The sequence below is a fragment of the Aedes aegypti genome, unplaced genomic scaffold (assembly GCF_002204515.2).
Source record: "Aedes aegypti strain LVP_AGWG unplaced genomic scaffold, AaegL5.0 Primary Assembly AGWG_AaegL5_hic_scaff_635_PBJ_arrow, whole genome shotgun sequence".
In the NCBI taxonomy this organism is placed as follows: domain Eukaryota; kingdom Metazoa; phylum Arthropoda; class Insecta; order Diptera; family Culicidae; genus Aedes; species Aedes aegypti.
The window spans coordinates 55787-81097 of NW_018736317.1; the positions used below are offsets into that span (position 1 = coordinate 55787).

The 25311-nt window shown below is 39.3% G+C and overlaps 1 protein-coding gene across 2 annotated transcripts; it reads right to left on the reverse strand.

Annotated features, from left to right (window-relative positions):
* Position 1: 1 nt before the first annotated feature.
* Positions 2-21872, reverse strand: LOC5575285 (putative aldehyde dehydrogenase family 7 member A1 homolog). 2 transcript variants are annotated; one of them, XM_001655614.2, is made up of 3 exons: positions 21771-21872; positions 6259-7666; positions 2-248 (listed from the first exon to the last, which is right to left on the reverse strand). In XM_001655614.2, exons 2-3 carry the CDS (start codon positions 7663-7665, stop codon positions 36-38), a joined length of 1620 nt encoding a protein of 539 aa, XP_001655664.1. In that variant the 5' UTR covers position 7666; positions 21771-21872; the 3' UTR covers positions 2-35. The 2 variants fall into 2 exon arrangements, with proteins under 2 accessions (XP_001655664.1, XP_021712728.1); XM_021857036.1 differs by lacking the exon at positions 21771-21872 and having other exon boundaries at positions 6259-7782.
* Positions 21873-25311: the final 3439 nt, after the last annotated feature.

Here is a 25311-nt window from a genome sequence, read left to right on the forward strand (position 1 = left end):
CTTTTTCAATAGTTCAAATGCATCTTTTCGTTTATTTATTCAAAAACAAGTCCTTGGGCCAGGGGTAGATCAGGTGAGTGGTTGACCGTGATTGTAGATCGTCGAACGTATTGCTTCCAGGCGTCGGATCCGGATTCGCGGCCTCCACCGGTATGTTTTTCGCCTCCGAATGCACCTCCAATTTCTGCGCCTGATGGAGAAGTGTTGATGTTCACAATGCCGCAGTCCGATCCGCCCTCACCAATCCACTGAAATTACACAGAAAAATATTTTCTCTTAGCGAGCTGCAACTGTTGAATAGACGGTTTTAAGGGATGTTCAAGCTAGTTCTAAAAGGTTGAATTAGCCCGGGTTTTTGATAATTCCCACAAGTTTGAATGGCATACAGAAGAATAAAAGAATAAGTAACATATCGCAAATGAGCAACAAGGAGTGCAAGAAATGCAGGCTGATGAGTAACTCGATGGCAAGCGATGTTAAGCGAGTTTTCTAATAACAAATGCAATATCAGCAAAAAAATGAAAAAAAAAGTGTGCTGAAATTGCGACAATCAGTCTTATCCGTAAAGCAAGACTACGAGAGAATCAATGCACAACTTGGTGCAGCAGAAGCCTAAACGCCACTAAGCGTTTTCCATCGCAGGTAACGTAAGAATATGTCAGATGATATTGAGGAGTGCCAAGGGAAGAGCGGCCCATGATGGTCCGAACGGGACAGCGCACAGTATTTCGATAGGCCGAAATCGTGAACTTAATTCAGTAGCACTCTTAAATGTGATTTTCCTGGAATGGTGTCTTCGGACGAAAATTTTCTAAAAATATGGCGCATTAATTGGCGGTAAATGTTAGTTCGCAAATTTGCCGTAGGCGGCGCTGTAAAATTAAAATTTCTGAAATGACGATCTTTAAATATGGTGTCTTCGGCAAAGTTGTAGATAATTTAAATACAAACAACTTTGCCCAAGACACCTAGTCTGTATCTAGTCACGTTTCCAAAATATGGAGGTATTTTATGAACGACCCCCAAAAACAATTTTTCTTGAATATTATGAAAATGTGAGGTTTTCGGTAGCAACATTGTTCTACAAAATTGTGTGAACACTTAAAATGAATCATTTTCTCGAAGACACTTAGGTTCTAAAATGTAAGGGAAAGGAATTATAGTAATTTAAGTGCAAATATCAGACACTTTTCGGAGTCGTTTATTTTTTCGGGTGGCAAGTGGTGGCAGATGAAACCCATTGGGATTAAAAATATATCATAAGTAGTTTTCAATGTCGATAGTGCCATGATTATCCACGAGTATCCCTTCCAGTTAACCGGATTTGTATCAGAGTCTATTTAGGCAAGTTGGAGAAAAATGCTTGCTCTGACCATCTTCATGAGAGTCATACACTTATTTTCACTCTCGCCTTCTCTCTACCATTCGCTTTTTTGATTTTTATGCTTCTGCACTCTCAACTTAACAAACACATTCAATGCGTGGAATTTAAACAGCGACGAAAAAAACTTTGTCTGTTTACACATCTTGCTTAAAATGTGAACTACTCTTTTAGCCAAGAACTGATAAGTGATTAATAATTTTTGGCCGCTATGTGAAAACCCTTGCTTAATATTTGTCCTAATTTAGTTTAGAGTGTGTTTATGTTTTATGTATGCTGTCAACTGTGCGCTTATTTTATAGCCAGCAGTTGTTTTCAAGTGCTATTTCAATTAGTAAAAATGGTTGACGAAGAAGATAAGTTAAAAATAGTTTTAACAAACCAAACATGCAAAGCTGTTGCGTACCTTAGCTAGAATCTATACAAATACTTCAGAAAAAAGCGATTCAGAGTGAGCCTTCGGTTGATTTCAATACCTTTCAATACCTTTAAACAGAAAATATTCTATTCTGCAACAAAATAGAATACGACTATTTTTAAGCCAATGCGTTAGGTAAAAAAAATCCTCAATACATCGGTATTAAATATTGATTCTTGTCTCAAAAACCCTTATTACCAAAAATAATAAATAAGAAGCTTAATAAAGGGATATACACAATGAACGTAATAAAAACATACATACCTTCTCCGGCGCGTGATTGAAACTTGCCTAAATAGACTCTGATACAAATCCCGTTAACTGGAAGTGATACTCGTGGATAATCATGGCACTATCGACATTGAAAACTACTTCTGATATATTTTCAATTCCAATGGGTTTCATCTGCCACCACTGCCACCCGAAAAAATAAACGACCCCGAAAAGTGACTGATATTTGCACTTAAATTACTATAATTTCTTTCCCTTACATTTTAGAACCTTAGCGTCTTCGAGAAAATGATTAATTTTAACTGTTCACACAATTTTGCAGAACAATGTTGCTACCGAAAACCTCACATTTTCATAATATTCAAGAATAACTGTTTTTTGGGGGTCGTTCATAAAATACCTCCATATTTTGGAAATGTGACTAGATACAGACTAGGTGTCTTCGGCAAAGTTGTTTGTATTTAAATTATCTACAACTTTGCTGAAGACACCATATTTGAAGATCGTCATTTCAGAAATTTTAATTTTACAGCGCCGCCTACGGCAAAGTTGCGAACTAACATTTACCGCCAATATATGCGCCACCTTTTTAGAAAATTTTCGTCCGAAGACACCATTCCAGAAAAATCACGTTTAAGAGTGCTACTGAATTAAGTTCACGATTTCGGCCTATCGAAATACTGTGCAGCACTCTTACAAGAGTTGAAGCAATAGCAGCTGGCGGCGATTAGGATGCCTGGGCTTACTCAAGGTATGCTGGTCGCTGAGCATAAAGCAACTCCATGAAGTTTGCTTCAAGTGTTTAGGGAAGGACAACGGCAACTGCGTAGTCCTAATCATATGAGATCCGTGAACTAGCACGTCGATAACGGTTATACTCGTAATGATCATCAAGCGATTCGATGTAGATATTATATCTGATGGACAGCGGGCAGTGCGAAGTAACGCGTCCAAAGCTCGTAGTTGGAGAGCAGTGTCCATCGTCGGTAAGGTATTAATTGATGTCCTGAAGCATGAACGAAATACTTTGGACCTAGATGGCGTAGAGCTAGTTGCAGTGATGCCACAAGCGTGTCAAGCTGCTATGTCGAGGAACCTCCTACCAGAGACAACAGGCTGTCGGTGTACTGGTAATCAAGGTATGTGCATTGTACTCTGTAGTCAGAGTAAGGTGATCTCACTTGACTAAAGAAGCAATCTTCAACTTGCTGGCCGTTTTGTTTACACACATTACTGCCTGACCTGGATGATGCGAAACTCTAATCAAGCACGGTTGGAAGCAATTATAAAAAATAGAGATAAAAGTAGAGTGCGTGCAGGTGCGACCGCAATAGAATAATTCCTCTCCAACCAATCAGGAGTCATTACTGCCTGGCCTGGATGATGCTGAAACTGAAACAACCCGGCCACCATCTGTGTGGACGAAATTGTAAGATAGAAAGAAGTGAAGCACACAAGGAGCAGGAGCGACCGTATTAGAATAATTCTTGACAATATTGCTTCTCCAATCAATTAGAAGTCAATCGCCGACTACCTGTCTCAGAGGTTTGTAAACATAACGATCAGCCATTCCGACCTACCCGTTCTAGTTTTCTCCTCAAAGTGTTTGGTTTGTTAAATGTTAGTGTTAAGGAGATTTTGTATTTTGTTTGTTCGTAAAATATATGACAGGTAATGTTTGTAGTAATAGGGCGATATTCAAAACTGAAAAGGCAATGTATGGCTTTTTTCAGTGGTAGTAAAAACGAAATCCTGAAGCAAAGAAAGCACCACGGAAGATGAACTAAACACAAAAAGTTATGTATTCACTTTACACTTGATTTCTAATCACTACTTTTTTGATCCAGTTTCCTAATTGCAAGTAATTTGCGTTTTTCATTATTTTCCATACGTTTTGACAGTTCTCCAACTACCATTCTTCCATGCGCTTGTGTTGCGCGATCATTGAGTGGAATACAAACAACAGTGTCGTCGCTCGGCGGCCAGTGAAAGAAACTGAATGTTCGAAAGGTTGTTGCCTGTACTTTTTGCCGCTGGCGCCAACTGTTAGCGTTTAAGAACGAAATAAACAGTCGTTACCCTATTGTTTAGGTTTTCCTCAGTTGCACTAGGTATAAAACTAGGGCGAAAGTAACCGTAACCATGCAGGCTACCACCCACCGAGCTCCCAAAACCCACCACCAGATGTCTGGTAGCCAGGGATGAGATATGTACTGTAGCAAACATTTACCACATCGACATTCACATTTTTCTACACGACCATCAAAATCCGAAGCAAACCATGACCGTTCAAAACAAAAAATGTCACGGCTCTTCAAAACTGTAATCTTCTTCTTCGCAACGTTTTTTCAAACCCGAATGCGAAATGACTCGATAAAGGCAGCATGAAATTGAACTTGTTTATATGTATCGCAACGGAATGATTGTGCTCTTGCTGTTAACGCTAATAGATATCAATTAGTTGAAAACACAAGCGAAATATTAGCGATTGAATTATTTTACATTTTTTCCAATCATTCACCTCGAGATGGCTGCCCGAAAACGGTCATAGTGGAGAGACAAAAACATGGTATGGTATTGATGCTGCTTCTGCTTTGTGTTTTGGTTGACTGGCAGAATCGATGAACTTTGGCAAATTGTGATCACAGTTCTCAAGCCTGCTGGTAGCATAGCATTCGGTCATGAGGGATGGCGAAATGGGGGCCATCGTAGAAAACCCGAATGGATAAGGGTAATGACGACATAGGCCAAGAACCTCAAGGGCTGAAAATAAATTACTGGTCGTTACAGCTGAAGGAGCTAGTCGATAAATTACAGTTGAAATTCAAAATGGTAAAGTTGAGAGAAGCTTGAAAGCAGACGAAGAGTTGTGTGAGAAAGAAGTTAGCGGAAAGTGCACACCAGAACTCCGCCGTTTTTAGCATTGAAATCACAGAATATCTAATACTGCCCTACGCCGTCTCCTGGTACATTCCAGCATCGTTCTTGGTCGAAGACCGATCCGTCACCACATCGATAGCCTAGGACACGTAGAAGGGTCCCAGAAGGCTGCAGCCGAAGTCCCCCAAGCCAATTCGAGGAGAGCGGGGCCAGACGTACCCGAAGCATTCGAAAGCGATAGGAGAACACCGACTGCAGTTACCAAGTCGCAAGGAAGGAGTGGACAGGTGGTGTAGCTGGCAGAAGATGGGGCTCCGAAGTGAAAAGGTCAGATTAGGCAATAAGAAAGTGGGAGGAAAGGGAAGAAAAATAATAGATAGAAGATAGTAGCCTAATAAACCTGTGAAGGAAAGAAAGTTAGAGTTTGGCAGTGAAGTGCTTGTGGGTTTTCCTAAATTTCTAGTGCGAAGATTCTCTGTCCGCAGTAAATTAAGGTGAGCGTGCCGATCCTTAGGCAGTTCAGTCGGCGAGTCTCTAAGACGCTCCCGATTGGCTGACCGATACTTACAAAAGTGAGCATAAAGTGTCACTTTAGTGAACACACCTTGTTGGTAATGCGAATCATTTCCAAATCTTTGAACGATCCGATCTGTTCTAGGTGAACGTACGTGTACATACAGAAGCACAAAAGATGAACGTGGTACAGTGATCCAGACTCTGGAACACGAATGCTTCGATAGCCTATGCCAGAGTGCCAACTTGAGCTGGTGGGAGACGCCTAAGGGTGATAATGGCTCCTGGCTCCTGGAGGGCAGAAGCCGACTGAGTCGCTTCGATCGATAATCGATTTACTCTTCCTGTATTACGACACTTGCCCATGAACTCCAGTGCCGTATGCTGCAGATGAAGTAAAGGAAGGGCTGATGGTGACAAATGAAGGGCTTGGCAGAAGGTGCGAAATCGTTTGCGTCCAATAAGGCACCGATATCCGATGGTATCACTTGAAAACGGTAATCATTGCAGGTTCGAACATGTTGAGATCCGTGATGCAACGCTGCTCAATGGGCATAATATTATATTTTCGATTGATAACCATGGAACTGATTTCAAGGAATCCGGATCTAGCCACAATAATTTCGAATGAGATGATAGAGTCGATATTTGCTGACTCTAATTAAAACTAACGAAATTTACATAAACTACTGACATGTCTAAAATTACTTTGAACTGACTCCATTGGACTTGCCTTTAAACCAAACCGACAATGTGTCAGGGACACAAAGGATAGTTAAAATATCATTTTGAAAACATCCAATGAATGAACATTATCTATTAAAAAAACACTTACCTGGAATGCGGAGCCAATGTTCGAAGTGAAAAGCGACGACGAAAGTCCGTGGTCTACTTCATTGTTCCATTCGATGGCTTCGTTCAAATTCTTTGCCTTCAGGATGTACACAATAGGGGCGAATGTTTCTTTGTGCACCACCGGTGAATCATGCGCAAGATTGGTAACTATGGTCGGCTCAACGAAAAATCCGGGACGGTCGATGACTTTTCCTCCACATTCTACTTTGCCTCCTAGTTTAACGGCTTCTGCTAGAGTATTCTTGTAGTTGTCCACCGCTTGTTGGTTGTGCAATGGTCCATACAGAGTCGACTCCTCTAAAGGATGGCCAACTCGCTTAAGCAAATTGTTGTAGCGTTTGACTAGCTTGGTTACAAACTCATCGTATAGCTTTTCATGAATGATGAGACGTCGAGTACTAGTGCACCGTTGGCCTGCCGTTCCAATGCAACCGAAGAACGCTGCATCAAGGGCCATATCGGTTGGAGCATCGTCATTGATGATGAGAGCGTTGTTGCCGCCAAGCTCGAGTAAGAATTTTCCAAATCTTCGTTGAACTTCTACACCTACCTCTCGACCGACCGCTGTGCTGCCGGTGAATGAAAGAAGCTTCACACGCTCATCGGCTACCATCTTCTTGCCAACGTCGGTACCTCCTTGGCAGAGTGTAACAACCGGTGGCAAGTTGTTTCGTTTCAATACATCGGTAACAATTTTGGTAGTGGCGATGGACACTAGCGGAGTGCTGGGCGCTCCTTTCCATAGAACCGAGTTGCCAACTGCTAAGGCAATGGCTGCATTCCATCCGAATACAGCACATGGGAAATTGAATGCAGAAATCACTCCAATTAAACCTAGAGGATTCCATTTTTCAATAATAGTGTGCTTGGCTCTTTCCGACGGCAGAATTTGTCCTGCAAACATTCTGGAAAGTCCTACGGCATAGTCACAGATATCTACAAATTCTTGAACCTCGCCAACACCTTCAGCCATAATTTTTCCCATCTCCAGTGATACGAGCTTACCGAGTGGTTCTCGATACTTCCGTAGTTCATCACCGATTTGGCGAACTATTTCACCTCGGTATGGTGCCGGCAGATTTTTCCATTGATGATACGCAGTGGTACCAACCTCTAGACATTTTTCAAGCTCAGCTACAGTGCCGGTCTTTACCTCTGCGATTACATCACCACTGGCTGGGTCAATGGATTTTACAACCTCACCGGTTCCAGTCCATTCGCCATTAAATACACCGCTATTTACTTTGCCCAGACCTAGGTCCTTCAGAAAAGAATATTTGCTGTTTTCCACCAAGTAAGTCGATGCCATTCTCAACGTGTTCAATCGGAGCCCTTTCACGATCTGGTCTCCGCGGATCGTACCGGTACGCAACACTGTGGAAATCATACTGCAAGGAAAGAAATCAAAAGAAACGCGATTGGTACTAGCACAGATTCTTTGAGGTACTGATGAAGGAGGATTTTTTTTTCTGCTGAAGTGACGTGCTGCACGCCTTATTTGAAAAGTGAGAGGCGAAACTTGTTATCTCCGTTATCACCGCAGCGCATTCAAATGCTCATGTGCCTAGCCTACCTCCAGCGATTGTGGCTTATCAGAGCAAGTTGTTATTATTGTCCAATGGTGTTATTTGTTGCCAGCTTCGCAAAATAGTTAGATAAGATAGATCCCCCTGGCTTGAATGGCCGTTTGGAGATTATTTGTGTTTCCAAGCATCACTTGAATCAAGTGCCTGGTTGAAGGTACTGAATGTATGTAGGTGGTTGATAAATGAGTCGGAATGTTACTTATAGTCAGGATTTATGTAATAGATTGTCACATTTGTCGTGAAAGCTGATTTTGCGATTTATATCTTTATCGCTACTTCTTTATTTTATGCATAGCATATCCTACCTGGTCTAGATTAGTTATTAAAACACTTCCATGTTTATCAATTAAGAGTTTATATTGCTAAAGTTATCATTTCCAGTTCAATCGTTGCCGTCGTCGAGAACGGACGCAAGTAATTGTGTTCCCCCTTGATCGGTTTCTCGTTATTGTCAGAAGAGTTTCTAAGCGCGCTTTGTTTCACGGTCGTTAACTGTTGCTACATCTCTCGTGGTTGATTTTTGTGCTGCAGAAACAGCATGACTGAAACAGTAATCAATACCGTACAGTTTCGCTTTCCGGCGGGTAGTCCACAACCATCATGGGTGGAAGTGGCAACCTTCCTAAAGCAGTTGGACACGGACTTGATGTCGATGGAAACCACGTATAAAACAGCACAAGACCGTTCGCTGTTCATCAAATTTACGTCCAAAGAGGCTATGACGGAATCACAGCGCAAAAATGTGAATCCACGGCAATTCGTTTATGCGAACGGAAAATCAGTAGCAGTGAGGATGTCGACCGCGGGTGCAAATATGCAATACGTCCGTGTGTTCGATCTGCCACCTGAACTGCCGGACGATAATTTGTCGCTGGTGCTCGGACAGTTTGGTACGATTGAGCATGTGGTACGAGAAAAGTTTCCGCCGAACCTGGGCCTCGATCACATGTACACAGGAGTGCGTGGAGTGTACATGGACGTGAAAACGAATATCCCACCATCAATTGTTGTTGGTAATAGGAAAGGGAGGATTTTCTACGATGGTCTGAAGGACACTTGCTTTCTATGTCGAGGATTGGGACACCGCAAGGACTCTTGCCCACAGCGGCAAAATCGAAACAAAAAGGATAAAAGGAAACTTGGAAACTCTGGATCCTGTTCATATGCTGACGTCGTGTCTGGGGAAGCAAGAACATCAGAAACGTTAGAAATCTCGGAAGCATTGGAGGAGGACATAATCGAAGTACTTGAAGAAGAGGATGAAGAAGAAGAGTACATCGACCAGCCCACGGAAGCATTAGAGGAGGAATCGGTTGCGCAATCCGCATGTGACACAGAAGCTGATTCGGAAAAGGAGCGACGGCGGAAAGAAAGCATGGAAAAATTGGGAGAGGTGGCCAAAGCAATCCACGAGGCGATGTTGAACTCAAAAGCAGCCCAACGGCGGGCCGAGTTTGCGGCTTCACGTTCTGGGACAGGTTCCAGTACAGGTGCCGGGCCAAAAACAAAGGTTGCTCGCAAGACCCGTTATTGATAAATTTGTATGATTTTTTTTTAGAATAATGAATTGTTCGACAAGACAATCGGCTCCGTAGAGTTTTTAAAAAACAATTGAGCCTTCCAAATAAACGATTAGAAAAAAAAAAAAAAAGTTATCATTTTTTAATTGTTCGATTGTGTGGCAGGCCTGATACTGATACTTGATACTTAATACTCAACAATGTCAAGAGTTTCCAGAACAAAAGATCTTATCTCCAGGAGCGAATGGGATTTATCGTGCTCTCCTGTGATTTTTTACACAAAGTTGTATACACGATATCGAGTAATTATTTGCTCATAAGCAATTTTGCTTGGGTGTTTTCTTGGAAATTGAAGGTGCTTTTGCTAACGAGTCTTTCAATGCCATATTAGAAGTTGCGTGTAATCATGGGCTACCTACAATGATTACCGGATGCTTAAACTGTCATTTTTTAAATATATGAAAAACCGAATTTAGTACTATACCATTTAATTCCACTAGAGTATGTGTCCTTTAACAGATACGCGTATTTCGACCTCAACTGTAAGGCCGTCTTCAGTGTCGTGACTCGACTACGATACGCGTATCTGTCAAACGATACAAACTCTAGTGGAATTAAATGGTATAGTTCTAACTTCAGTTATTTATTTATAGGTATTCCACTTAACAGAGTGCTTCGGGAAGACCAAGCAAGCCGGTTTGTTTTTTTTTGTGGCGGTTTTTTCTTCTCGGTTCGTTTCGCGCGTTTCGCTAGTCAGTGCTTCGGGAAGCCCAACCTGAGAGTGGCTGCTCAGTCAAGGATGGAGGATTCATTGGTGAGCTCGTTCCATGCTTTTATTTCAAATGAATGACTTCCCACGTTCATCGCTGGTTCGTCACTGTGAGTGTCGGCATAAAGTCTTATTCATTAATTATTTATGTTTTACATAACATTATAAAAACATCCTTTTCCTCTTACTTTTTATTTTTGTGTTAAAAAAAATAACTTTGAATTGTTCGACACTATACGCGTCGACTTACTGAAGGTTCACTTTATTCAACAAACTGTGAATGGTACGTCACTGTGAGTGTCGGCATAGAGTGCTTTTATCCTGACAGCGGTAGGAATGTTGGGTTTATGTTCTACAAACTTTGAATAGTTCGTCACTTCAAGTGTCGGTATTAGCTTTCTTCCACTTGGAAATTTTCCATGTTATCCAACAAATATTATATTTATAATCATGTAAAAACGTAACAAATATTATTCAGACTTCCTATAAAATAAATAAATAAATTATTCTTCCAAGTGTTATTCTAAGGATTCCTTGTGGTATTTCATAAGAATTTCATAAGCGTTTAAAAAGAATTCAATTGGGAAAATGTGATTCATGATTTCTCAGAGAAGTTCTCCGCAGATCTATCTGTATTTTTTCACAGATATTTTTTTATTTGCCTAACTAAGAAATGCTTGAAGTTTCTAGTGGAATACGTTCAAATATTTTTCCGCGAAAATACTCATAGATTTTCCGAGTAATTTGTTCACTGATTTCTTAGAGAATTATATTATTGTTTTCGAAAGATTCTTCTGGAAAATTTACCGGAGGATATTTTGAAGACATTTTTCATCAGATTTACTAAAATTTTGCAGTTTATTCTTGAACTTCTAAAAAAAAACTCCAGGAGTTCCAACAAGTATTCTTTCAGGTTCTAGAAATAATTTCTCTACAACAACAAAGCAGAATGGATAGATATTCCAGAAGAAAGTGCGGATGAAAGCGACAAAGAGTTACGGGAAGCCTTTGTGTTCAGCCATCTGGTTAGACAACCATTGGTGGATGTGGACAGAATCTCATGGTTCGAAAGAATGCTGCGTGCATTGGCATACGACCATCATTTTGTGGAGACACTGCGTGCTGGAAAGAATAACGGAACGGACTTTGTGGTTGATTGCACAATCTGAGGCTTTTCCAGACGAGGTAGCAATACTAAAGCAAAATTCGGCACGAAACAGTGATCAACAGAAACAAATACCTAGGAGTTTCCAGCAGTATCGTGAAGCAGTCGCCATTCGTCGATGAGTGCGAAGTTTTGCGGGTAGGTAGCAGAGCAGCAGAAGCACAGGTGCTCACCTATGATGCCAAGTTTCTCATTATACTACCTAGAAACTACCGGATTACGTTGCTAATGCTGGATTTCTATCATCGTAAGTACGGTCATGCTAATGATGAGACCGTCGTCAACGAGGTGCGTCTGAAATTCTACGTGCCACGGCTACGAGTTGAAGTTCGACAAACTAGAAAGCGCTGCATGTGGTGCCGCGTCTACAAGACAATACCGATTCCACCAAAAATGGGGTTGCTTCCAACGGCACGACTACAGCCAGACGTACGCCGCTTCACGTTTGTGGGCATAGACCATTTTGGATCATATTCGGTAAAGATAGGACGTAGTGTAACGAAGCGCTGGGTTTGCATTTTCACTTGCCTCACAATCAGAGCTATACATCTAGAGGTGGTTGCTAGTCTGACCACCGATGCGTGTAAACAAACGATCAGAAGATTTGTAGCTAGACGGGGCTCCCCACAGGAGATCTACTCCGGCAACGGAACAAATTTTGTTGGGGCTAGTCGGGAACTTCAGGATGAGAACAACCGAATTGGCTGTTGCTGTGCAACCGAACCGGGTGGCTGTTGGGAAAGAATGGTTCGTGCCGTGAAAACAGCTCTAAGATCCATACACTATACCGGAAGTGAGGAAGTTGGACGAAGAATCGTTTGTTACGGTGCTGGCAGAGGCAGAAAGCATGGTGAACTCTAGACCATTAACGTTCATTCCATTAGAAACGGCAGAACACGAATCATTGACCCCGAATCACTTTCTGCTTTTGAATTCAACCGGAGTAAGAGAACCCGAAAAGTTTCCGACGGACGCAGGAGCAGCGTTGCGGAACAGCTAAAGCATGGTCAAGCACACTCATGACAACTTTTGGCGTCGATGGATGGTGGAATATTTGTCAACGATAATACGTCGGACGAAGTGGTTCCGGGATGTAAAACCAATTCAGGTAGGGGACCTTGTGTTCGTGGTCGATGAGAATGTGAGGAATCGTTGGTTGCGTGGACGAGTGATCAAGACGATTTTGAAGCGACCAGTTACGAAGTTGGCAGTGCTGGACGTAGAAGGATCTAGTGACGCCACACCGAAAGTCGAGGCGACACGGGGGGAGGATGTTCGCCGCATCAGCCCACTGTCGTGACCCAACCCAACAGGCAGTCAATCAGACTGTCATAGGTAGGATAAGATGAGTAGTGTATTGATAAGCAGATTGTTGTGAATCGAAGATTAAATTTGATCTTAAAAGATAGAAAGTGTGAAGTTGCTGTTGATGATGAAAGCAACACAGTGATCATAGTAGCCAAGATCCTTACACTGTTAGTTGACGTTGTGAAATTTGTTAGACAATTAGTTCATTCCCGAAATACACTCTAATCAGTATAGACGTGTTTTACTGCCCTCACTATTCATCAACCAATAGGTTATTGGCCCTTTACGCTAACCTCGTTAGGAGAAGTCCACTGGTATCTAGGAATGGAAGTTAAACGAAATGAAAAGGGAGATTTCTTTCTGAGTCAAGAACGATATATTGAGCAAGTCGCGAAGTCAACTGGTCTGGCAGAAACTAAACCATCAAGAATACCTTTGGATCCAGGATACCACAAGCACGAAGCGAGTGAGCGTCTTCCTGATAAAAAGGACTATCAAAAGCTGATGGGTCAATTGCTGTACGTATCCGTGAATACCAGACCAGATATTTCTGCTGCAGTATCCATTTTAAGCAGAAAGACAAGTTGTCCAACGAAAGGTGATTGGGTTGAGCTGAAACGAGTAGCCCGATACCTCATGACGACCAAGGACTTATGCCTGCGACTAAGTAACACGGAAGCGAGCGAAGGACTTCTGGGATTCTGCGATGCTGATTGGGATGAGTGTCGAGATGATAGAAAATCCAACAGCGGATTCCTGATAAAGTACAACGGAGGGACGATTAGCTGGGCATGTCGTAAGCAAACGTGCGTATCGCTGTCAACGGCTGAAGCAGAGTTTGTAGCACTATCTGAATCAGTTCAAGAAATGATGTGGTTGAAGCGATTACTCTGTGATCTTGATGAACAACCCACCGTACCCACCATTTACGAAGATAACCAAAGCGCCCTTAAGATGCTGGACAGTGAGAAATTCAGCAACCGGACTAAACATATTGATACAAGATTTCATTTTGCACGAGATATGAAGACGAAGCGAGAAGTTGATTTTGTCTATTGCTGTTCCGAAGATATGGTCGCAGATTTACTCACGAAGCCTCTAGGAGCAGTTCGTTTGGGAAAACTGAGGACGATGTCTGGAATCGAGATCATGTGTTGAGGAGGAGTGTTGATGATGAAAGCAACACAGTGATCATAGTAGCCAAGATCCTTATACTGTTAGTTGACGTTGTGAAATTTGTTAGACAATTTTTTTTTCTATCTTTATTAACGAGATTTTTAGCCCTAGGCTAGTTCATCTCGGGACCAACGGCTTTACTTCCCTTCCGAAGGAAGTCGTCACTACAACTTTTTTGTCAGTGACTATCTCGGGGATGGGATTCGATCCCAGGTCCTCGGCGTGAGAGGCGTGTGTTCTAACCACTACACCAGGTCCGTCCCCAGTTAGACAATTAGTTCATTCCCGAAATACACTCTAATCAGTATAGACGTGTTTTACTGCCCTCACTATTCATCAACCAATAGTTGCAAGGTAAAAATTAATAAAACTAATTAATTACAGAAAATTTAATTAGTAATTTATTATAGATTTGTAGCATTACGAAAGTTATTTTTGTTACTGTTAGTGAATTGATTGGGCCGTACTAGCGGAGACTAAAATGTAAGTAGATTGATAAGGAATAAGGATAAGAACTTGGTTAACAATAGTATATTACTTGCAGCTTTCAGCTGATCATACTCCCACAATACGCGAGTTTTTGCTGCAAGATTTACTTATTTTCCGAATGATAATCTCAGGATCCTTCATAAATAACATTTAAAAATTTATCCACTCTCCATTTTTGGTTCAAAAACTACTCCAAATTCCTCTACGAATCACTCCATATCAGATTTCTATAGAAACACACACAAAATAAGGTTTGAAGAACCTTCTTGGTATTTTTTTTTAATAATTGCAGCTTGAATGTAATGCCGAAAAAAATACTGAATTCCTGTCGTAAAATTCAAGACTAATGCCGTAGAATTTCTGAGGATTATCGACAATGTCCTTGTATGATTTATTTGTTTTTCTTCATCTTTTATAATAGAAAATGATTAATGTTAAAACGGATGGAATTTTTACTGAAAGTGTTTGTAACTAAAATCTTAGATAATATTGTGCGAAATTTCATGATACTGTAGTGAACGTGTTGATGTAGAACCCAATTTTTCTACCTTTAGAAATCCAAAAAAAAATTGAGGGTCTATTATCGATTATTTTGTGGTACTGTGGAAGTTTACCGCGAAAATATTGCCGGTATTTTTTAGGAAAATTACCGGAGATATATTGTGGTAATGTAGCGGTATTTGCTTGAGTAATTATTTAAGGATATTTTGTTACGGTAGAAGTATAATAAAAGGCAAACGAACAGCAATATAAATTCATTTACGCTTCAAACGAACAGCAGTATAGTTCACTTGCACTGAACTTGCATGCAAGAGTGAACCCGAATCACTCGCAAATAAACTCTTCATCGAGCTTCACTCGTACAAGTTATCGTTCACTCACTTGGCGCGAACATAACTCATCTCACGAAGCATGCGCCATGGGCCGTTGGGATTGAGTATGCTCTCCCGTCGGGACCACTTGTCGTTAGATTTAAAGAATAAGACGTTGAGGGAAAGAATGGACCCGAGCTAGCTAAATGCGAAATGTTTGAGAGGGAAAAAGACAATATTCACTGATCGGCTCAAGGGATAATCGGGAACCGACTTTTGATAAGATCGTTCCACGATTTCCGGTACGAATGCCGAAAACATAAACTGCGACCTTTCTGAGGCATCTCAAGTTCTGTCTCGTCCACTTTGATCTGACCCGTGGAAGAGGCAGGAGTGTGAAGTTTTGTTCAAGTAGTTTCGCGGTGTGTTTGTAAAGGTAGTTAAAACGTGGAAAGTATCTTAATGTTCAGTGTGATAATTGATAGGTGTTTCCCTCCCGATAGGTAGTGCTAGAGTAATAAATTAGCTAGCTTGTGCGGTGCTGTGCGTGATAGTGGAGATAAAAAAAGGTAAATTTATATAAACGCTTTCCGAACCAAAAGCTTACCCCCGTCGAATAGCCGTTCGACGGCTTTTTGTTTAGCAGTTTGGTTTCCCGCACCATCCCACCTCCCGCTCGGCACACCGCGCCCAATTTCGCCACACTTCTGACCCTACGTGCCAGCTTCGAATAACTGCCGGCCGGAGTTAGAAGGGAGTTGCGCCGTCACCATCGCACTCCGGAAGAGCGATTTTCCATCCCAATAAGGAAAATTCATCGTGTCGACGACGATATCGGCACAGAGCGTCAGCGCTATTCATTCCGTGCGCTTCTGTTCATCCGTGGGCAAGCGTCGTAGAGGCGACGCGAAGAAGGAAGCAGCCTGTAAAGCAGAAGCCAGACTGTAAGTAGAAAGGCTATTTTTGTCCCTGTACTCAAGTTGGTGAAGCGTTTGGAAGCTTTGGGAAGCGTTTGAAAGCTCCGGAGCGTTTGCTTAAAGTTTAAAGGTTAGATAGCTAGAAATCCGCAGAGTTAGGAGCAGCCTCCTGACACCGCCCATACTACCCCATTGGAAAATAACGAGCAAACATCTCTGGTTCCCACAGGGAAGTGGCTCCCACTGACAACTCAATGTTTGTAAATAAAAAGTCGTTTAAGGACTAACAATCAAGGAAGGCGAAATCTTTTTTGTCGAAAAATTTCCTTTCTCGCAACAACAGTTATATTAGCACAAACAAACGGTTGCAAGCTATTCGTTTAATATACAGCAAGTTAATTAGAGTTGATATGGTTAGCGTGGAATACATTTAAATATCGGAGAAAACTTTCTCTAATATGATTACGCCAATGTACGTTGTTGTTCTTGAGTTTGATGCTGACCTCGAAAACATGGTTGGCTAGCACCGGGCTGGTTAGGAGAAAGTAGAAGGGAGAGGAAGAGGAAAGAGAACGTTATGTGAAAGTGGGTACCCGAGTAGAAGTGAATGTTAGTAAAGTAGAAATGAATAAATGTTAATAGTAGTTTTGCGTTTCGTTAGACCTTGTTGTTGATTATTACTGAGTTGAAGTCCCTTTAGTTGAATGCACTGGTCTTAGGATATTTTTCACGTTTCGTTGTTTGTTGTAGTATAGTTCTTTGTTACTCCAAGTCGGACTGCTTGGGATTCTCAGTCCTCAATTTTTGTCCTGAAGCGAGAAGGTGAATTGTGGGCGGGACGAACTTGGCCTGTGATGATACCAGTCGACCACGTGCATTCGGAATCGGTAGAAAGTCGAGTTGTCGGTTATGTTTTGAGCCGGTCAGAGCCGTTCCCAACGGTGGAAAATTTTGTGGAAAACTTTTTCCAGTTCATATTTTTTTTGGATTTCTGAGAAAATTTGCTTAAATTTTCATATAAAAACTTTCTTTCTACAATGTTTCGTTCTTGAGTTATGATTTTTCAAAGAAAAGTCTTATATGGCACATCTGGACATTTTTCACAAAATTGGCCATAACTCAAAAACGAAAAAAAGTGCATTCCAAAAATTTCAGCGATTAAAGCTTATAAAATTACCTTCTCGAAAATATTTTTTTGAAAATTTTCCACGAGTTCGGGCATAGTTTATCCGGCTTTTCTTTACGAATTTTCCCAACGGTGGAAAATTTTGTGAAAAACTTTTTCCAGTTCATATTTTTTTTTGGATTTTTGAGAAAATTTGCTTAAATTTTCATATAAAAACTTTGTTTCTACGATGCTTCGTTCATGAGTTATGATTTTCCAAAGTAAGTAATGTCAAGGGAAAACAAAAAATTTCCGGAGTTTTCCGGAAAAATAGGCGACCCTGAATTTTTCTCAATTTTTTTTTATTCATATATCCATGAGCCCTGCCTGTGGAAAAAGTTTCATGAAAATCTGAGACCCTTCGGCCCAATTTGTACGATAATAAAAAAAAATCCCCACATGATAGAGACAAACAATCTCTGACTGCGATGCGATTTCCCAATATCAGTCATCGATCGATAGAACCGTTCGGTGATAGCCGACAGTATATGAGCACATTGAAGCCTCCTGTATTTTGCCTGTATTGGTAGCAAAGCTCAAAGCTTTGAGCCAACCCTTCTCCAGTAGAGAAGCTAGGTAAAATACAGGACGCTTCGATGCTTTACTGGTTCCCCTATGGCTTGCTCAATTTTCACCACCTAATTAATTTCAATCTTGTCGCTCCCTTGCGACGCCTATTCACCTATTCATTTCATCATTTGTAAAAAAAAAATCTTCTATAGACTCCCTTTTCCTTTGAGTCGCATGACCGATATAGCCATAACAAATAATATCATATTTAGAAACAAAAAGTAGAACAATTGTGCCAAATATATAAAAATCTTCAGTGCAAAAATTTGTTCCATTAGCGGAAATCAAAAGAAGAATTAATATTTGAAAGAAGTGTAATTTCTGGATAAATAATAAAATACTACCGAAAAGCTAAACATTACATATACTTTGCAATTGGATTAAATGAACAAATTAACCCGTAACGCGGGTAGATCACCTTTTCGTGGTGCGTTACGGGGTAAGATCTACCAATTTGAACTCTAGTCTCATCTTGTTTGTCGTGCTAGGGTAATATGTTCTGGTAATTCAAGGATTCGCGGTATAAAGTACTTGTTACTGGCAACAGTTTCTGAAAATTAATCTATTTTACCTAGCAAATGATTAAAGACTCGGAGTTGGTCAGTCCCAAGACTACACTTGAAGCCAGGATAACAATCATGAGTATTAACTCAACAAGGACTGTAAGTACTGGTAATTTAAGGACTCACGTGAATTCTGATTACTAAACAAATTTTCTAGCTTGATTCGGTTTTGCTGCTAGCATAAAGCCCCTTTTTTTCTAGTATTTTTCTGAGACTAAACTAAAAGCAAAACAAGGATGTGACTAGAGTTCCGTTGCATGGTCAAATATCAGTAGTACCGATTTGGTTCCTTAGAAATTTAAACGATTATGTTTGCTAAGGGGCGCGCCTTCGCTGATATGTAAATTTCTATGAAGGGTGTAAATAGCGGGACCTTTTCATCATAGTCGATTTTTATCAATTTCGTAGGAATCAAAACAAAACTGTACAGAAATCGATGCTTCATTACCTATCAATGGAAATGGAGTAATGCGACATGCACTATACACTAAGGATACGGGTAATGCCACAATAGATGTCCATTTAATCCAATTGCAAAGTATATGCCATGTTTATCTTTTCGGTTATTGTTAAACTTATACTCGGCTGGTTAGCCGTAAACCACGATTCATAATTAAAAACAAGTAATAACATACTATTGACAATAACTTTCCTAATATGCTTAAATTTATTCAAAAGCTAATGATTGTTGAATAAAGTGGCAATTGACTCCAAAACAAGCCTGATGTCATCAGAAAGATTCAATAGACACCCGAAAAATTGAGAAACCTTTGTTTCAGACTCATTAAGCCAAATGACTGTTATGCCAAACGACCATTATGCCAAACGACTGTTATGCCAAACGACTATTATGCCAAACGACTTTATGCCAAATGACCTACCACCCATTACAGGATACTTAAATCCTCTCTAATAAATTTACAAATAAAAACTAATTTCTCTTGAACTTCCATCAGTCTTCTTTAGAAATTATCCTTTAAATCTATCATCCCATGGCTTCTGGTTTTAATGGAATTTTACCAAAAAGCCTCTATGAATTCCGCCTTCGTGTCGCACAAAAATTCAAACCAATGAATTCTGCCAGTAAATGGTAAATTTAATGATTTTTTGGAAGAATTTCGAGGGAAAACTGAACTTTTGAGTAAAAAATTAAGTAACATTTTTAAGGTAATTCCGGGAACATATGAAAGTATGAACAACTTCTACAATTTTATTTGAGTGATTTCCAAGAGTTTGGAAAATGTTTGAAACCACCCTTCAATATTCCTTGAAGAATATGATTATACTAAAATTCTATAAAGAATATCGAAGTTTTTTGAAAAGTTTAGCTACAAATCTGTTACAAATTAATCGAATAATTTAAGAAGAAACAAGTTTAGGCAATAAATTAATTCATGCGAAAACACTATGGTCGATTTAGTTATTTATTTTCACACCAGATTAAATTTCTACCATTTATCTGAAGAAAACTTGGTCATGCCGAAATTCCTTGAAAATTAAGCCTTATTTTTCGACAAAAATACCCGCTATGTATTGTCTGAGAAATTCATTTAGTAATTTGGTCTATTTTTTCAATTATTTTTTTCATAATGTCCGACGAGTTTTGATTAATTTTTTTCTCATAAGGGAAATCATCATCATCACCGGACACCATGAGAAATTAGAATGCAGTGGATGCTTTATGTTGAAACAGCATTATTTAGATTATTCAGAAAAAAAAAAACAATTTTGGGAATCACATTTCCAGGATATTGACGTTACCTACCGTTACCTTCCATCTTTTAAAAGCTAAAAAACATTAAGGTTCTTTTTTGCAAAAAATAAGTTGTGTCGATGCGTAAATTTTTCAACTTTTGGAAACAATTATTTTCATAACTATGGATGACACGATCAATGAATCATGTCTCACATGAGTTCTGAAACGATCATTCGGATATTACTAAAATGACATCACCGAAAACGATTCCGTTGTCAAAACTTTCATAAATATTTTCAGTTAAGCATAATTCACAAATTACTATAAAGAATGCAGAATTTTCTTAGGAAATAACCTACCTTTAGGCGTAGTCCACAATTAAAGTGGGCTTATTCTACGAGTGGCGTGAGGTGACAAATGTCGGTCTCGCATAGCGAGGTGACAATTCTCGACTCGAGTGAAGTGATTCGCCGAGCAGATAAAATGGAGAGTCACTTCACTCGAGACGAGTATAGTCAACTCGCTATACGAGACCGATAATTCTCACCTCACGGCACACGTAGAGTAGACCCAAAGGTGTTTTTAATGTTGAACTACCGTAAATTCGGGTGAAATTGATCAGTAGGGTGAAATTGATCACTGTGTCACTCGATTTTATTTCTTCTTGTACGGTGCAGTGTTGACATACATCAATAAACTTCTAGTTCTAGACAAGGATTTGGACATGGTATAAACCTGAAAGTTTGTGAGGATACTTAAGATATATCCCCAAACTAGATTTCATTACCAAAACTCGTACCAATTCGTTGATTTGGTTGAAATTATTGAGTTTCTGGTACATATCAGGAAATTTCTTAAAAAATTGCATACATTTAGGCGTTTTCTGCGTTATTCTTGGAATTTAAACATTCATTATTTCTATAAATATTGCATTGTTAAGAATTTGGCAAGCATATTCGGATTCAGGGAGCTCAAATTTATTATGTAAAGTTGTTTTGAAAACTAACAATAAAGGCATTGATAAGTGATCAATTTCACCCCGAAATGAGATCGCCCGATTTTTTATTTTAGACAAATTTTTTAGTACTAAAATTACATTTGTTAGGAAATTTCGATACTTGAGTCAAAGAGGCTTACCTTCATAGTTGTTTTCCTGCATTCAGTTGTTTGGCATTGTCAACATTATAGAAATCAGACAAGAAAAACAGTGAAAAGTGATCAATTTTACCCGAAATTACGGTAACTCAAAAAGTAAATGACTTGTAAGAATTTGACCTTCCTATTTGGATTCAAATGAAAATAGCTCTGAAGTGTCATACTAATATTCTTTACTTTTGCATTCGTTTTGCTTACCTGATGTACAGATATTATCTTATTTCGTTTAGTATGTGGTGGGTCCCGCATTATCAATGATACCCTGTTTTACGGTACAGTCTAAACTATACTTTATCACAATTTATGTTTTGGTTTTAATAGCATTATAATAATTATCGATAATTAATTATAATAATTATCGATTGATTTTCAACAATGGTTTGAGGTCTCAAGTTGATCCGTAAAAACATCGATCTGAAATTCGGTTACCCACTCTAATAAACACCCATTTAAGATTAATAATTTATTTAAGGCATATTTTCAGGGTAAAAATTTCCAAACAGTCACAAAACAAACAATAAATACAACAATTATATATATAAAAAAAAACATTAACATAGCCAAGTTCATTGCGCGTAATCTATGTACTAATTTAGCTTACCTGCTGTTGAGTTCAAAACATAAAATCAAAATTTTCAAGAATCAAGGATGTGAATGATGTTTGCTCAAGCGAAAATTTATACGTCCACGCTTCCTAAAAGTGCCGCACAAACTGATTCCTGCCGAACATGCTGATAGTTCAATGTGTTTACTGGTACAGCTGATATGGGATTTTAGGTCTGTTCACTAATCATTAATGTTACTTTTATTCTGTAGTACAATAAGTCAACTAAATTCATATCAAAAAAATAAATATTTATTTGAGACTAATATGATATACTCATTCTATTTATAACATCAATAATTGTATTCCAAAATTCTCTTGATAATATTGAATTTTGCTTTAAAATTAGTAATAATATTTAATTAATACCATATGAATTGTGCAAATCTAATCATTTTCCATTTAAGTTTGTCCGCAAGCCTTGAAAAGTTGCAATTTTCTGCAAAATAAGTTGAATGATAAAAGGCCAAGCAGCTAAATGTTGATCATCTACTGTGATGAATGCAGCGACCAGTAAAATGCAATTTCTCGTCTACCCGGTTTGCTTCTTGTATATGTGAAAGTAAAAAGGAATCGAAAAATGATAACAGCAAAGCGAAAGACCGGTCCTGTTGCTACAATCTGAGCGAGTATTTTGAGCGGAGAAGACGAAGATTTTTTTTTTTTTTTTTTTTTTTTTTTTTTTTTTTTTTCAAGGCACTCCGTGCTCGTGGCCACTACTGTGCCGGACTCAGTTGATCTTGTAGCTTCTTTACCGATACAGATCTATTTTCAACTTATCTATATTTACATCTAGTTTCACTCTCTCCTACTCTTTTACTCTTACACCGAGCAGGTAGGAGAGAGCTCTGCTGTTAGTGAGGCTAGCTGCCTGCGAAGAGGGTCAGTTTGTCTCAGTCACCATCTAATACTGACGGAGGATGGATGTGCTCCCCAAAGCACGGTCCTCCGTGAGGCGTCTTCTGGTGGCTGGACGGGTTTTTTGTGGAGGGGCTGGGAATCGAACCCATGACCTTCCGCTTATGAAGCGAAAGCGTAACCTCAAGGCTACAGTCCCCCCTTAGAAGACGAAGATAACGCTTATGAAAATATTTGTCTGCCTGCATGGATTTAGGGGCGCTCCTCCAATAATTCGATGTTTTCTTGAACTTCGACACATACGCCCACGCAAACTAATATACCTAATCTTAGTGTTGGTGGATTTCATTTTATGATGGCACTGCTAAACAACGGGACCAGGTATATGGATTAAAATGGAAATTATTCTAAAAAGTAAAGCATCCTACCCCTAATTAGGGCGACTCCAGCTCTCGATAAAAAAAAAACACCTTTAAAAAGTATATGGGAACAAACTCATAAAATTATAGGGTGTCCAAGAAAGTATGGGCACGACTTTACTATACTGCCATTTCGAGACTTATGCGGATAACAATTTGTTTTTCACACATTTTATTCTTTTACTTATCAAGAGTAGATATTGAATTTTTAACATTTTTTTCGCTGCCTGTTTGTTGATGGTGCTACATTTCTGGAAGCTCTTCTTATCAGTTTTGCACAAATTGCATTATTTCTGAGCGACTTTGTTGTACGAAATTTGAGCTGGGTCATAAAGTACGTACAATAAAAATCTGAAAAATATATTTATCATTGCCGATACGATAAATGATCAGACTATCACTTATTTTATTTAAAATTATAAACTTAAGTATATGAAATGTGAATAGAAACAAAAAAATCGTGTTTTGCTGTGATCGATTATTGAAAGGGTCAAAACCAAGTCTGTGTATATCCAATAAAACATGTAAAAACCTAAAATTTGTGTTGTCTGTCTAAAAGTATAGATAAAAAATAATCGAAATGAAATAATTTTATTCATATTGGCTATAATTTCGTGAAGTTATCGTGAGTGGAGAGAAAAACCTGCGATTTTTTTTAGAATTTAACCATTTTGTAAAATGTATTCTAGTAAAGCCAAATGAAATTTCAAACAAAAATTCTTGTAGAACGTCTTTGATAACAACATTTATTACTATTTAAGTTCCTTCTGAACACAAAATTAGGGTCTGTGCTGGCTAGATAAGAAATGATTTTCTAGAATCCCAAAATTTTATTATAAAAGTCTATAAATTCAAACAAAATTTTCACAGGCAGCTTTAAATGCCCCAAAGAAAAATACAAAAAATTAAAAATATTTGTTTGAAAAAATATTGTGATTCTCGTTATCAAAATCGTGCCCATACTTTCTGGGACACCCTACATCCATGTCGGTTTGGCTAATCAAAGGGGGACTTCCAGTTTACTTCACCAGTGTCACCATTTGAAAAGCAATTAGGAACAGAAATATAACATAACTTTTCTTTGCTTCTTCTAGAATTATTATTAAACTAATGTTCACTTCTTACAAAATAATGATTTGAATTCTTTCCGGGCAGCACTACACATTTATTCTACATATGAAAATGAGTAGTACTAATTTGGATTTTCACTTCCACCAGCCGAAACGATATATCGACGTTCAATTTATTTTTTTAACGAAACTAATCGATCAGTTATAAAACTGGCGCAGCGTTAGTTATAATTGTAAAAATACTAGTCAAATCCATTGAAAATTTGTTCTTGCACCAGCCGATTTGCAAACCTTCAACCGAATTGAAATTTTATGCGGAGAGGAGAAAAATCGTTACAGTTGGTTTGGAACACGTCTGTTCGCGCGCGCGGCTTACTGTGATCTATTTTTGAAAAAGTTTGTTTAAAAATGTTAAAATACTATTAATTTGTAGTATTAGAATATAAAACATCAGATGTTCTCTTTTTCATTAGAAATAGCTCTGGCATTATGTGTCATACTAACACTATTTACTTTTGTGTTTGATTTGCTTGACTAATTTTTTTTTTCTTTACCGTTAAGATTTTCAGCTCTACGCTAAATTGATATCTAAATTTGGTAAGTTGTTAGACCCTTACTTACTTGATACTTGATGGGCTACAATCCGCTACGTTGAATCTACGCCGAATGGATAATTCTTCTCCACTGGGCTCGGTCCTGAGCCAATCGCTTCCAGTCGCCCTGAACGTTAAGTGCCCTTAAGTCCTCTTCAACTGCAAAAAGCCAACGTGTGCGCGGCCTACCACGAAGCCGACGGCCTCGTCCGGGTTCTCTACTGAATATTATTTTTGCTTGTCGTTCTTCCGGCATTCGTACCACGTGACCAGCCCAACGCAGCCTGCCGTGTTTTATGAGCTTGATAATATCCACTTCTTTATATACTTGGTACAACTCATGATTCATGCGACGCCGCCAGATGCCATTTTCTTGTTTACCGCCGAGTATTGTTCGCAGCACTTTACGCTCAAAAACTCCAAACGCTTTCCGGTCGACCTCTTTTAACGTCCAGGATTCATGGCCGTATAGGGCAACCGGAAGGATAAGAGTCTTATATAGCGCGAATTTTGTTTTCGTCTGCAGGCTACGGGACTTAAGCTGGTTACGGAGCCCGTAAAAAGCCCTATTCGCAGCTGCAAGACGCCTGTTCACCTC